General features: G+C 35.7%; 1 protein-coding gene across 1 annotated transcript; it reads left to right on the forward strand.

The window, feature by feature from the left end:
• Positions 1–12906: 12906 nt before the first annotated feature.
• On the forward strand, positions 12907–15546 carry LOC128235380 (cephalotocin receptor 1-like). The gene is made up of 2 exons (XM_052950190.1): positions 12907–13028; positions 13482–15546. Exon 2 carries the CDS (start codon positions 13502–13504, stop codon positions 14702–14704), a length of 1203 nt encoding a protein of 400 aa, XP_052806150.1. The 5' UTR covers positions 12907–13028; positions 13482–13501; the 3' UTR covers positions 14705–15546.
• Positions 15547–15847: the final 301 nt, after the last annotated feature.

The following is a 15847-nucleotide window of genomic DNA, read 5'->3' on the forward strand; positions in this document are numbered from 1 at the left end:
ATAACAACACATATTAACTTCATCAAAATTGTAAGAAACATTGTAGTTTTGACACCAACATTCATTAATCTACAATTCTTTAATATTATGAATGCAAATATAACAATTAATGTTGTCAATAAATTTAGGATGAAATGAAAAAAATAGCCCTCATAGCAGATACTGCAACATTCCCGATTAATGTGTAAAAACATTCAAACATAGATGTTCGTTAGTGTTTGTATGTTTAAATATCATGGTACTGGTATGTGATTCAGGAGTCACGGTTTATTTTTTGATGTCCAAAATCCTGGCTCGACATGCATTTTTCAGTGTCGAGCATGAATGTCTGGATGGACGGAATTCTAGCTCGGTATTCGGTAATATACGGTGAAATTGTCGAGCTGGTTTGTCGAGCTGGATGGAAATTTGGCTCAACATTCGATAATATATAGTGAATGTTCAATGTCGAGCTGGAATGTAGAGCTGATCCTAGCACGTCAATCGGAAGTATACAGTGAAATTCAAATGTCGAACTGCAATATCGAGCTGGGCGGAATCCTTGCTCAGTCGATATATTATAGTGTATTTTCAATTTCGAGATGCACCGTCGAGCGGCACGGAATCCTAGCTCGACATTCGATATTATAAGTGAATTTTCAATGTCGAGCTGTAATGTCGAGTTGAACGAGCTCCTAGCTCGACTTTCATTATTAGGTAGTGGAATTTTAATGTCTAGTTGGAATGTCGAGCTGGACGGAATGCTAGCTCGACATCCGATATAATATAATGAATTTCCAATGTCGATTTTGAACGTCGAGCTGGACGGAATCCTAGCTAAACAGTAAAATGATAATGTCGTAAAAAATATACACTCAAATTAAAAATCTTAAGCATACTGAATACATCTTTCTTTTCCTTCTATAATTATGTCTGCCTAATCCTTTTAGAGTTCCAGGTCCATTCCGCATAGGGAGAACGGTTAGGTATAACGTTTGATGATTCAACGAGATTTAAACTCGAAAATGAAATCGAAACCACTGGGACAACCTAGAGGCACAAGCCGTACTTGACATTGTCTTTAGACAAAAACCAAACAGCAAAAGACGAAAGGATAAACAAGAAACATACACAAGAAGAATAGTTGGGGTTAAATCAGGCCACATACAGTTTCACAACATATATTCAAGTTTTTACTCGTAAACTGGCTCATCAACGTTAACAATATTATATGATTTTGCCGCCATAGAACGATAATATCCTTTCGTTTTACATTATACACATGATAAAGGCAAAATACTCAGACAGGTGTGTAAGTACTTAAAATGGTAAATAATACCAACATTACAGCATATTTTGATTCAAAATCAGTAAAGTTTTACTGTTTTTAAAGGCGCATTGTCAAACGTCATTGTTTAAATTCAAAATTGTTTTAGAGCAAAAAATGTACTTGAGCAAGAATTCAAAACCATATTGAATTGGACGCACAATGATATTGACCAAATATTTGTAAAAACATAACCTATGCTTTTAAAGAGTATATGATTTACAATTTTGAATCATACTATCCGGTTATATGGTTAAATGAGTTGGGGTTGAAATCGAGAAATGGTAGTATGTTTGTGCTGTTGTGGCCGGGGTGCGGGCTTTGTATTTGTCAAGAAACTGTTACATTTTACCAATATGGATAGTGTTGTCATGTCAATCTTAGATATATCAATGGCGATGTTTAAGTCCTGAAGTCTTGATAAGTAAATAGTTTAATCATAGTCACAGTTTTAGGACGGAAAAAAGAACATCCGTTTATGGAACGCCTTCACTCTCTTTCGTAGTCCTAAAACTTTATTATTATGTTTTTATTACATAATGTACCAATTGCTTTTAATGTTGTGCAAAGATAGTTATGTTATATCATTATATCATTATATGTTGTGCTTTGTACTTATATTATTATGAAAGTTTATTATATTATGCGGATACATCTTTATATCATGTAGACATTTTATTACGTTATATGCATCTTTTATTATAATACGTCATTGCGGGCCGCTGCTCGCTATATTTAATACGTGGTGAGTAAAAGGTTTATGGAGACTTAAGAACTTGGTTGAAAATATGCGTCTCTTCTTCCTAAAAAAAATCGAGTACTTATGAGCTGAAAATGTAGACACAGTCAATTTTTTCCCTTGAATACATGAGTTGTCGTTCTTACCATAATGATTGTCTCGTCATTAAATAAACGTTGTTACTTTTGACATTAATAATGTAGACACAGTCTAATTTTTTTTACAGAGTTGTCTTTCGTACGTTTGTTTTCGGAACGTTTCTGGACACGTACTAAATTGCTGACGAGTTAGCTAACGATATAGAAATAGAGTAGAGTTTCTGACCAATTGCTGACCATATAGACAAAGAAGGAAACAAATAAGTTTTTAAATTAAATATTTTTTGAAGAATTATTTTGTTTAATTTATTTTATATACTCCTTAAAGTGTACGTAAAAACGGATGTTTGTGGGTTTTTTTTTATTGGAAATGGCAGTTCATTGAAACGAATTGAGTAATATTTTTTTTTGCTGGTTTGGTGAAAAGATGAGAAGATATCACGGATAAAATTAGTTTTTTAGGTGTTTCATTTACAATTGTTTGAACCAATTATTTTAATTGCAAATGTAGCCTCACAACTTGTGGAAAACTATCTGCACTACATCAAAGAACGATCAAAAGATAATTGTTTGCCAATCCATTATTGATCATTTTAAATGAAATAGATTTCTCTTTAATCTGCTGTATTTTCGAAGTTGTTATGTGGAAAACAAGGTAAACTGTTGCTAATGAAATGTTCATATGATGTAAAAAAATAAATAAAGCATGAATCATAAATGGCAAAATAAGTGTAATCTTTTCATTTTTATTTATTATTTGTTCATTAACTTGTATAGTCCATTAAGCCTCAAAGGCGTGTTGTCACATTTCGCACAAAGCCCCTCGGGGTTGTTGGATCGTTGTACGGTCATTACATTTCATGGTCCAATGTAACATATATGAAAACTTGACTCTGATGCATTGTAAAGTTAGTGTCAATTTACATAGTGATTTAACTAATATGTTATTGAAACTTATTTTCAATATAAGTAACTAAATATCCCGAGAATTGTTACTGAATATAAAAATGGGTACCAAAATAAAAAAAAAAGTATTGTTACAACTGTGCTTGTGCAAGAACTGTAACTTTGGTTTGCCGTATTAATGTCTTTTCCCGAGTAAGCAAGAGACATTTTGATTTAGTGCTGTCTGTCTGTCACAAAACTTTGTCCCCTGTAAAACTTATAGTTGTATTGAAACCTGGAAGAAGTGTTTAATATAAACTATAGCTGTGCATAGACTAATGTTTTACCAAAATAGGTATCTTTGAATTCCTTCATAGCCTCGACTCGTCATCAACCATCACCAACTTCAAAATATTTACATGGTGGATCTGTTTGTGGGCCCGCTGTGATACTTTGTATCACAGTTTTTTCTTGTAATAGTATGTCCATACTCTATCCGGGACATAACTGGTATGTGCGTGAAAGCATCTCGAGTATCACAATTGTTGTTTAATGACATGTATACGTTTTTTTCCAATTCAACAATGCGAAGTCAAAAAGACATTATAAGTTAACATAAAATATTCAAATGCAGATGTTCAAATCATTCAATAAGCTCGACAGAATATTAATTTCCACTGTAAAAGGTCAAAGATATGTCTGTGTCCTCTATCAAAGACCATTCCTCGAAAAAACGACATCTCCGGGTCTTCCATATCTTGCAATAAACCGTGACCCATTCGACACAAAGACGTGATATTTGATATACTATATTTATACAAATTGAGACAAGTAATACACAATATTGAATAATATTTAGCAGTTCATTTATAATAAATACAAGTGGATAAATATTGAGGTTGCAAGTACCGGTTTATTTTCGTAATTCTTCGTAAGTGTTTCGTGTATTTCGATATATTATGATGCAAGGTTCAGTTTTTCTAAATAATAATTACCGTGAGGTCGGATTTTATAGGGGGGGGGGGGGGGGGGGGGGGTCAAAATATTTCCTACACCGGTATTTTTATTTTGAAGAAGGTATTTTTGTATGATTATAAAATGACCTAATTTGCGACCTATGTTCAGAACGGTTTTAAATATCACGCAGTTAAAAATTCTGACAAAGATTTCTGAAGATTGCCGATAAAACCTATAGAATTTATTACATGTTTAAAAAGGGACTCGCTCATGTTTGTAAATAAAATGCACTTTTTTGTATTAAGTATGGCAAGGCATTAGGAGTGTGAAAACTAAGATACTGACGGCTGGAACCAGCAGATGGCTAATTAGTTAATGAAGCGGTTAATTAAATGTTTAAATTTCCTGGTGATTCAGTGGACTGATCAGCCCTCTTTTCAAAAGTCTGATGGGCAATTTCCTTACATTGAATCGCATCCTCTTATACTGGTGTTTACCGGGGAAGGGACAAAGCGACTCGAGGATGGTTTTGTGTTTACAGAACAGTATTTAGTGACTATGATTTAGGTGTACCTGGTATGTATTTAACCTAAAACGCTAGTTCGTAAAATAAAATGAATTTAAATAGATATTATATATTTAAATCGATGGTTTCTAAATATATAACCAATGGGGGTAATTAGTGATAAAAAGATTATTGAGTACAATCGATAAATCGTCGCTGACAATGCTATGTCGGCGACAATCGATAGTGGTTGTCCAAAATCGATGTCGATAATGTTACTTCTGGAAACTACATATTGTTTTTGGCTTTGTGATAAAAGTCAAGTAAATGTCATTTTTTCTTTCCGGTAAATTCTCGTTGATTTCATTTGAAGTTTAAACTTAAGTTAAGTTATTAAAGACGGAAATTTACATACTGTTGCAAAAAGCATGACTATAGCATCACACGTACTGATTCCAGGTTTAACTATTTCAATGATCATGATTATACTATGTATAAAGAATGTATTATTTACTGATATTATGAACTTTCGATTATTGTCCGATAGTAAATCGAAATGCTTGGTCCGATTCGATTCGATTATTGATAGCAAATGGAGTCCGATTTTCAAACACTAGGGGTAATTGACCGATCAGGAGACGTGGGGACTCCCCTTCAGTATTTCACGATTGGGAAACATTTGTTAATCTGTTGCCTGATCGGGAAACAAAACGCCAATTGTTCGTATACCTTAGTAACATTGCCATGTGCAAGAAAATATACAGTTTACAGACAATCCCAAACCATGCTTGTATAGTAGAAAAATATGAAAAGAAATTCTTACTGTAGATAAGGATTTGTTCAGTATAGCTGCATACTTGACATACTTCCAAAACAAGAAAACTATTGAAAAGGTATCGATATCTCAAGAATGCGGAAGTTTAAAATAAACAAACAATGAACAATTATTTATATCTTGTTGTACATAACTTTTAGATGATATTTTTATGCAAAGGACAATGCCAGATGGACAGTTAGGTATATGAAAATAGGTGATTTGTTTCCTAATACGTTAACAAACTCAAAACTGTTTCCCTGAAGGAGAATCCCCGTGTTCCCCAATCCGGCAACAAAATTACATTTTTTTCCTGAAGGACAATCCTCGGCTTTTTCCCGATCGGGCTTTTCATTCACTTGAAATGTTTATTTCCTTCCTTTAATGCATCTGTTTCTTTATAGATTCTGCTTACTCTAAAAGATGGACGAGCGACTCGCATACTATAATCTGCAGAAAACGAGGGAATACGCTTTGGAAATTGTATTTGTAACAATCGTATCCCTGCTTGGAGTTGTTGGAAACAGCGTTGCCCTTCTATTTTACCGAAGGAGAAAGAATCACAATACGTCGGCCTTTCTGTTGACAGTACTTTTTTGGAACGATTTGATATCGTCGTTTGTTAACCTGTTTCTGATATACAGGTCCACAAACAGCGTCACGTACACAAGTGATATCCTGTGTAAAATACACGGATTCCTCCTGCACACGTTTACAGCAAACTCCATTGTTTTGCTAATTCCGATTGCCTTCGATAGATTTTCCAAAGTCGTTCTTGTATTTTCAGCAAAGAAATTCACAAAAAAACAAGCAAAGATCAGTGTGTTTGTGTTCATCACTTTTTCAGTCTTATTGGCGATACCACAGCTGCTGTTGTTTTCGGAATCACGTCAGATAAACATTGAAGTTGAAGATGGGAATGCCTCACTGCGAGGTCACCGATGCCTTTTTGACAGCGATTCAAATGAAGTGCAACACAACATTTTTCACATCCTAGATATTGTTATCATTGCCATCAGTGTCATTAGCCTAGGAGGTTTATATGGTGCAATTCCAATCACATTGATGAAGCTTTCAAAGAATCACGAGGAATCAGCCAGAACAAAAAGGTTACAATTACAGCACGTTGAAACTGGAATTTCATCAATAGAAGACCAGTCTTCCAATGATGTCCATACTGATAATTCGACCCAAGTATATTTTATTGAATGTCAAAAGAAGATCCGGAAAGATCAACCGAGTTCTAAGGGATTAACATTGACAAGTGAACAAGCAACGGGCACTAGAAAATTGGTAGAACCTGTAGAGAAACTTCATACCAAAAAGTATTCACCTATTCCTCGAAAGCGTCGCTTCCTCCAGAATAAGGCTTTCCAACTAAAGATTACGACTATGACATTTGTTATAACCGTTGCTTCTCTTTTGAGCTTTTTCGGCTACTTTTACGTAAGAATAGGATACAAAGCTCAAAACCATGAACTGTCTGTTGGTCAAAAAGTATTGGTACGTACCATAATGTTCAACAGCACCATCAACCCATTCGTGATTTGTCTGTTCAGCACGGACTTCAGGAAATTTGTTCAAGAGTTATTTGTTTGTAAATGCTTACGTTCTGGTTCATAACGTGTTCAATTATGTGAAGTTGTGGAGAGAAAGTCAATAAGTCTATTTAACCGTTGAGATGTTGGTATATACAACTGTACTAACGTTTGACCAAAATGAAACTATTACTTAAACATTTGAGTACTTGCACTCCATCAAAAGCAATAGTTTTTTAATCGAAATACCTGTAAACAATCTACATTCAAAAACTAAACTCAATTGTGTCAAATGTTTAAGTAATAATACTTGCACTCCATTAAAAGCAAGAGTTTTTTATCGAAATACCTGTAAACAATCTACATTCAAAAGCTAAAGTCAATTGTGTCAAATGTTTAAGTAATAGTTTCATTTTGGTACAGGAATATCGTTTTGGTACGAATTTCGTTTAATAATTTGAAATGATAAATAGTGTTTTTTAATTGAGTTATTTTTATATTGAGATTATTGAGTTTAAAAAGTATAATACCAAAATTAGCAATCCTTTCGAATTTATCAAAATCTTAATCATTTAAGATATATCAGATGTGATAACATACATTTGTAAACACCTATACACAGACACATATACACATATACACCTTCGGGGAGAAGGAAAACACGTACTCATGTACAAAATCATTCATGCGGAACGGTAGGTGAGAAAATAGTCTATGTGCTCGAAATTCTCGTGCACGGCAAGGTAGTTGTTGAATATGGTGGGAATGAATTCTTCGTGGATTGTCTTTTATGAAAAACATTAAATATGGCGAGAATGAGCATTGCAGAACGCGCGCAAGCCGTCGAATTGATTCGTGCCGGCACCCCCCATCAGACAGGTATGTTACGCGTCGTTATAAAAGTTGCAATATGTGTTATTATTTGTTAATAAGTGCAAAATATTGACAAAAACATGTTTGTTTATATTAATATGTACGTGATTCTTATTTACGTAAAAACAGTCGAAAACAAGTCCACGAGTTGAAACTGATTGGATTGAAAACTCCAATTGTACCCATTCAAGGCAACATGAACGCGATGAGGTATCAAAATGACGTCATTCGGCCGGTTCTTCTACCTCATATCCGTGCCAATCGCGGTATGGTGTTGGCACAGGATAACACACCATGTCACGCGGCTAGAAGCACACGAGTAATGCTTGTAGCAAACAACGTGCGAACACTCCAAGTCCGGATTTAAATCCGATCGAGCACGGGTGGGGGACATTTGAAGCGCAAGGTGCGTGCCCAGCCGCTGCAACCAAGTCTCAGGGTGCTCACGCGTGTTATTCATCAGATTTTGGCAGCCATTCCACAACCGTATATTCACAGGTACATTATATCAATGAGGACAATGTGCCTCGCTGTAATTGCCGCAGCAATGGGCATACAAAGTATTAAAACAAAATCTAATACGACGTGATTTAGTATTGCAGTTTTGTTATAAGGGTGTCAATTTAACCCTCTCTGTTAAGTTTGTTACCGTAATCATATTTAAATGAAGTTTTGTTTTACGTATTAAGAATAAATCGTATTAACCTTATATTTGGTTATTTGTTTTTTTCTCTGAATACTTTTCCTAAAATATGATAAAAACTAGGTGGACAATTAGAAATTCGTCGTAGTGTATACCAAACTGCAAGAAAACTGAAGCAATATCAGTAATAGACCGCGTAAACTTTCTACCTATTCTTTAGATGTGTTTACTCTGTAAATCATAACAATTATAAATTGTTTAAGATCAGATGCATTGGATTATACTCGTATGCTTGTGAATCATACGATATATGATTAAAATTAGTACGTGCGTATCCTAAATGTTGCCATTTTGTCGCTTTACACAAAAAGTGTTTTGCTGTATTGCTGCTGTTTATGTTTGTTTGTGTTCTTATATAATCCGAATCGCGTTTGCTCTTTATTAAGTGCCCAAAATGGCCCGGAAAGAGGGATGACTCCCTCGATTTTGAATTTGATTAAAGACCATTAAAGTAAGATATTTTAGACTTTATCAAGAAACAATATCATATGACCAGTGATATACTTAAAATAGGGAAAGGACTGAAGCTGGTTTATTGCTTGTGTAGACAAGAACTGAATTATTGACCCTTCGATTTAAATGAATCTAAATTACAGGGTTTTGGGTCACATTTGCAAGGTATGATTGTGAATTGACCTAGTTACACCAGAGTTATCCCCCTTTTAAATTGATATGCATTTTGCTATTTCGTGTTTTGGTAGTTTAATCGGACAATATTCTATATTCTATATACCGAAAATCCAACGTGAATATCCACGCGTTTATGTAGAGAAGAATTTTTATTTATTTTTTCAAAAGTTCCCGATCTATGACGACGCCATCTTAGATTGGCTGTTTGGGGTCATTTGACCCAATCTTGGTCGTTTTCGGCCGGTTCATTTTCGGTCGGATCATTCGACAATGATTTTCGGGTCGTTTGACGATGTATATAGGGATGGTTTTCCAGAATCAGGAGAAGACATAACTTAGCCATAGCTTGGAGCACATCCCGTACGATTCGCCCATTTTGGCATTTTATTTTGGCATTAATCTGGAAATAGAAAAGGTAAGGAAAAGGAAATGTTAATGATTTGTCTCCTTGATAAAATCAAAAAAGAATTAAATAGGAAATTAGCGGAAAATTAATGTTTTAAGGACTTAAAAAGTTAAACACGATGATCTAGCTTTGTCCCGTGTCTACCCAGCGAGTGCATACTGTACCTTTTCTTCTTCTGGTGTTTAAATTATTATTAATTCCACTGGTGTACTGTTTTATCACGTTTATTAAACTTGTAAACATCGATTTGAGTCTTCCCGGTGAACTAGTTTTTGACACGCAATGGTTAGACTACATGAAATTTAATTGCCATTGAGAGGTTTCGCTACCAGTACCTGAGGGGCAATCACGAGGGGAGCACTTCAAATAATTGGTCACCCTAAAAGGGACAGTTGATAGCGTTGACAGACCACGGGGCTAGATCGTAATAATATACTATTATACTATACACTAACTAGCATATAGTGTATCGGACCACCTTACTTCCACAATATAAAGTGGGTGGAGAAAGGGAAGAAATAATACTTTTTCTTTTTCTTTTAGTGTTGTGGCACCCTCTTTTGCATTGTGAATATATGTATTCTTTGGTACATGTGTTTGGTGTGTTACAGAGCTGAGCAACTTTTACAAAGGCTTTTTTATTAGAAAGGTATTTAAATTAACTGAATCAGTTTATGTTATCTTTTTACAAATTACAAGGCGGTGTTGTTTTTGGATAGTGTTCAGAAGTTTGGGTACGGAAACCAGTTGTATGGTTGCATCATTCTTGCGTTTGGATGGAAACGCATTTTAAACTAAATCCTGGTAAGACCTTCTTTCGTTAAATTCGCAAAGCTCTCAGAAACATCTTAACATGTATTAGGGATAGCTGTATATACACCCGAAACATTTAGACTTGTATATGCCAGATCCACCTCAACATGTATTGAATGATACCTGAATGCCAAAAAACACCTAAACATGTATGAAAGGATACCTATATATGCCCGCTAAGGACTGAACCTAACAACGGCATATATTTGTACTTTTCGTAAGTCTTGTGTTAAAGTTGTTACGGTCCGCTGTAGGCGGCGGATGTGCGTTCATAGTACAACTGTAACGGTCCGCTGTAGGCGGCGGATGTGCGCTCATAGAATAACATTCCGTTATAGTCGGAAGTACATTCATAGTACGTATATTTACTTGGTTGAGGTCGCACGTTACAAATGGTGGCAACTGCCGAATCGGAGTTGCCTTACCCACGAGTTTCCAAGGCCAAGACTCGGGACGAGTCTTCTCGGAGGGGAAAGTAATGTAACGGTCCGCTGTAGGCGGCGGTTGTGCGTTCGTAGAACCACTGTAACGGTCCGCTGTAGGCGGCGTAGGTTAACGGTCCGGTGTAGGCGGCGGATGTGCGTTCATAGAATAACATTCCGTTATAGACGGTAGTACGTTCATAGTACGTATGTTTACTTGGTTGGTAATATGCAAATAAGCAAAGCCCGGGCTCTGTGTGGATTGAGAATTTACTGTATATAAAAACCAGCGGACCTCTTCAGGGTCAAGCATGCTTTTGCAAGGGATTTGTTGCGTCTTTGACATACAAACAAGCTTTTGGACATAGGCGATTATTAATGATTTTTTATGACTAAGCTCAACACAATTAACCAATATGATACGCAGGTGTTGGAAAACTATGGTTAGGTAAATCCTTAGTATATCACGTGTGCCTCACCTAAGAATGCTTATAAGTTCATAAGCATTGTAGGTCGCTGGCTCATTGTAAATAAACATTAACAGATATTAACTTAACCGGAGGTCAACTTATGCCCAATCCGCCATGATGGTGCACTGAGAGTTGGCGGTCGACTTCAGTATACTGATTTTCCAGAACACCACCAACACCCGATTATTGATGCGTGAGCATTATGTCGCTGAAATGAATGTACTGAAATATCACGAGATCAACCAACACATTTGGCTTAACATACCATATCATTAACAATATCTTTCATAATTCATGGACTAAGGACGGTGAAAATGGTTTCAAACGAATGTCTATGCTGTAAATGCCGCTAACAGAGAACAGAAGTGCAACAGATAGCAACGTTACCGGCGAAATGAATCAAACCTGATAAAACTCCGTTAACGTATGTTGGTCTAGATTAGTTAAGACGTTTATACAGGTGAGGTCGCAGCCAGCAGAAGCGATACGGATGCCTGTTAACGTGCACGTCGAAGAGAGTTGTACATGTTGAGATTGCGCATAGTCTTGAAACGGAACCTTTCTTGCGTGGAAAGCAAGAAAAGATATTTAGCGATAACGTAACGAATCATTCTTCTGGAAAACAGGGATAAAAATCATCGACGAGACTGGATTCAGAGTAGCAGCTCAAAGGAACTAATGTAAATATAAATATAATGGTATTTTCTTTTATGTTTATCAGTGAAATAACAACAGTAAAAATGTTTGATATTTCAATGCAAACTAATGAGTGAAAATATCAACTTCATGAAATACCTTTAAAAGCATTAATAGTTACCTCCCCTTGATCGAAACTTAACACCTCACTTCTTTAAATTTTGTCAAAAATAATATGTTGAATTTAAAGAAAGGTTGCATATGTTTAAATAGAGATATGTTTTTAAATTAACATAACTTACCGCTTATAAGAAAAAAGTAATCCTGTTTTTCAAACGTTTTCTTGAAGCTGAAAGCTTGAACATTTGCTTTCGTACGAAACATTACAAAACATTACAGACGAACATAGATTCGATGTTATATCATCTATTTAATTTTCAAACTGTATGACTTTGTAATACGGACTCCCCGGAAAATTCACGCAACGATGAACTGATAAACGAAAATACCCACACTACTCAAAAAATGTAAACAACGAAGCGTGGTCTTCACTCTTTATCTGGAAAACGACCCGTCTTCAAGCGAATCAGACTTATTTTTGACAGTGAGTGTGATCGAATACCCACGTATTATTTGCTCAGAAGTTATTAAGTCAGACAATTTAAAAATATCTTAAAAAGATGATATTTCATCGAAATTATCTTGCAAGTCACGTGATCGTTTCACACACTAAACTGTCAATAAGCGTTTTAGCAACTCCTGTCATTTTTAGCAGAGTTAACCTCTTTCAAAAGTTCCATTGACCAATTCGATCAATTTCATCACCTATAGTGATCTCTCGGCCTCTGTGACTACGTTGTTTCGCAGTAGTATTCCGCTTTCATGCAATATCAGTTCTTCCTTAAAACCATTTAGCATGTGTAATGTCAGTATTATCATGGCCTTGCCACATTCAGCTCAAGAAACGCAAGATTAGATCAGTTGGTAAATATCATGCAGTAAATAGCCCAGCAAGATAGCCCGCTAAGTGGTTGTTAATTGACTATTTAAATTCACTAGTGCTTTTATGGACTGCCATTTTCTCAAAGTTATAAGTCTGATTGGCAATTTCCTTACAGTTAAAGTGAATCGTGATCTCTCATATTGTTGTTCACCAAGGAAGCAACAAAGCGACTCGAGGATGGTATTGTGTTAACAATACAGCATTTGGTGAATATGATTTAGGTGTACATGGTATGTTTTTAAAACATGTTTCTTAAAATAAACCGAATGATAATACATCTTATATAACTAACTCTCGTGTTTTAAATTATACAGCCAGAGGAGGAAATTTTCCGGACGGGTAACAAGGGGGTTCGCCTTCAGTGATTCATGTTTGGGAAACATTTCTGAAATTGTGGCTTGATCGGAAAACAAAACACAAATGTTTCATATACCATCTGCATGAGGACATACAGTTTATCCATGGTTGTATGGTGGAAAGATGGGAAGAGAAATTCTTACTGTTCACACTTCTTTAGATAATATCCTCATGCACATCCACTGGATATGAACAATGGGCATTGTTCCCAACCCGGCAACAAATTCTGACAAATGTATCACTGAAGGAGAATCTCCTTGTTTCCCGATCTGAGATTTTCCGGAAACGTATTTGTCATTCCTTTATTGTAGTTGTTTCTTTTACAGATTCATACTTACTGTTAAAGATGGACGAACGACTCCTAGACTATAATCACCAGAAAACGAGGAAATACGCTTTGGAAATCGTATTTGTAACAATCGTATCCATGCTTGGGGTTGTGGGAAACAGCGTTGCCATTTTCTTTTACGGAAGGAAAAAGAATCACAATACGTCGGCCTTTCTGTTGACAGTAATTTCTGGGAACGATTTGATTTCGTCGTTCGTTAACCTGTTTCAGGTATACGAGTCAACAAACAGCGTGACTTACACAAGTGATATCCTGTGTAAAATACACGGATTCCTCTTGCACACGTTTACAGCAAACTCCATTGTTTTGCTAATTCCGATTGCCTTCGATAGATTTTTCAAAGTCGTTCTTGTATTTTCAGCAAAGAAATTCACAAAAACAAAAGCAAAGATCAGCGTGTTTGTGTTCATCACTTTTTCAGTCTTATTGGCGCTACCGCAGTTGCTGTGGTTTTCGGAATCACTACCGGTATTCATTGAAATTGTCGATGGAAATACGTCACTGCAAGGTCAACGATGCCTTTTCAACAGCGATTCAAATAAAGTGCAACACAACATTTTTCACATCCTAGATATTGTAATCATTGTTACATGTGTCGTCATCCTGGGAGGTTTATATGGTTCAATTCCAATCACAATGATGAAGCTTTCAAAGAATCACGAGGAATCAGCCAGAACAATTAGGTTACAAATACCGCACGTTGAAACTGGAATGTCATCCATAGAAAACCAGTCCTCTAATGATGTCCATACTGATAATTCGACCAAAATATATTTCGCTGAATATCAAAAGAGAGATCAACCAGGTGCTACGGGAACATCATTGACAACGGCACAAGCAACGGTCACTGGAACATTGGAACAAACAGTTCCTAAACCTATACATGAACGTCATAACAAAAAGTATTCATCTATTCCTCCAAAGCGTCGCTTCCTCCAGAACAAGGCTTTCCAGCTGAAGATTACGGCTATGACATTTGTTATGACCGTTGCTTCTCTTTTGAGCTGTTTCGGTTACTTTTACGTAAGAATAGGATACAAAGTTCAGGACCATGAACTGTCTGTTGGCCTAAAGATATTGGTACGTACCATAATATTCAACAGCACCATCAACCCATACGTGATTTGTCTGTTCAGCACAGAATTCAGGAGATTTGTTCAGGACATATTTAGTTGTAAATGCTTACGTACTGGTTCATAATGTGTCTAGCGATATTGTGTCCAAATTGTTGTCGCGTTAGATTACAATAGCATAAATCTGTGTTGTTGATGGCACTTTTATTGTTATTATTTATAATATGCTTTCCGGTGGTTTATACAGATTTAACAGTGAAATAAAATTGATATTTCACTGCTCCAAACACTGAAAATATCGCTGAAACTTTAGCCCGTCATTTCGTCCAAATCGAACGTCAAAGCGCACAGGGCTGGGAAACAATTGCAATGACGTCACTGCCGAAATAGCGTTACTTTCGCATACAATTTGGTGCGTTTTTCTGGAAAGGTACATATAAATGGCATCTTTAAATGCATATCATAAAAATAAATTGTGTCAGTGTAAGATCGTAATACATTTAACCTCGTGAACTCCAAAAGGAAATATTACAATGCTACTCGTATGTATTGTCATTATTTTGCATGACAAACATTTTCATATCTAATTGTTCTGATAAGCAGCCTTCATCATCTGTCATATTTTATCAAACTCTGTATTACAATTAAGGAGTATATAAACACATGCATGTTCTCTTTAGGACAGTTAAGATTTAGTTGTTAAAAATCAACCGCTCGTAACATAATTTGTGTGACTTGTGATGGACAATACTCTTTCTCTCTTTGTGAAATGTTGTGCTATACTTAATGTGCATCTTGAACTTTGTAAACATTCTTCTGAACGACCTAAAACGTACGCTTCGATTTATAAAGTCAAACTCTTTATTTTACACTGTTGTTGATAACTGCAATAAAGATGGAACAACATGGCGCTGCACTTTCCTTTATACCGAAGTAACTTAATGTGACAGACACATGCAATGTCGTGTTGCGGGTGCTGACCTCACAATTCCGCGCCCCTCAGTGTAACATAAAACCAGCATTGCTTTTTGAATCTATTATGTAACTTTGATGCTGAATAATGTTTGAACGTCTTCTTTGTATTATAGAATTTACATCTTTTGTATTATATATAAAAATAAATACTGTTTAAACAAGTACCAATTCAACCGTAAAAATACAAAATATCATCACCTTTTGTTGTCACCTCATCAATGTTCTGATAAATAGCCAGATTTTCTCTTTATAGTAAATGTTTCTGATATGAAGTTTGCGCCTACTGTAAGAGTGA

The sequence above is a fragment of the Mya arenaria genome, chromosome 5 (genome assembly GCF_026914265.1).
Source record: "Mya arenaria isolate MELC-2E11 chromosome 5, ASM2691426v1".
Taxonomy (NCBI): domain Eukaryota; kingdom Metazoa; phylum Mollusca; class Bivalvia; order Myida; family Myidae; genus Mya; species Mya arenaria.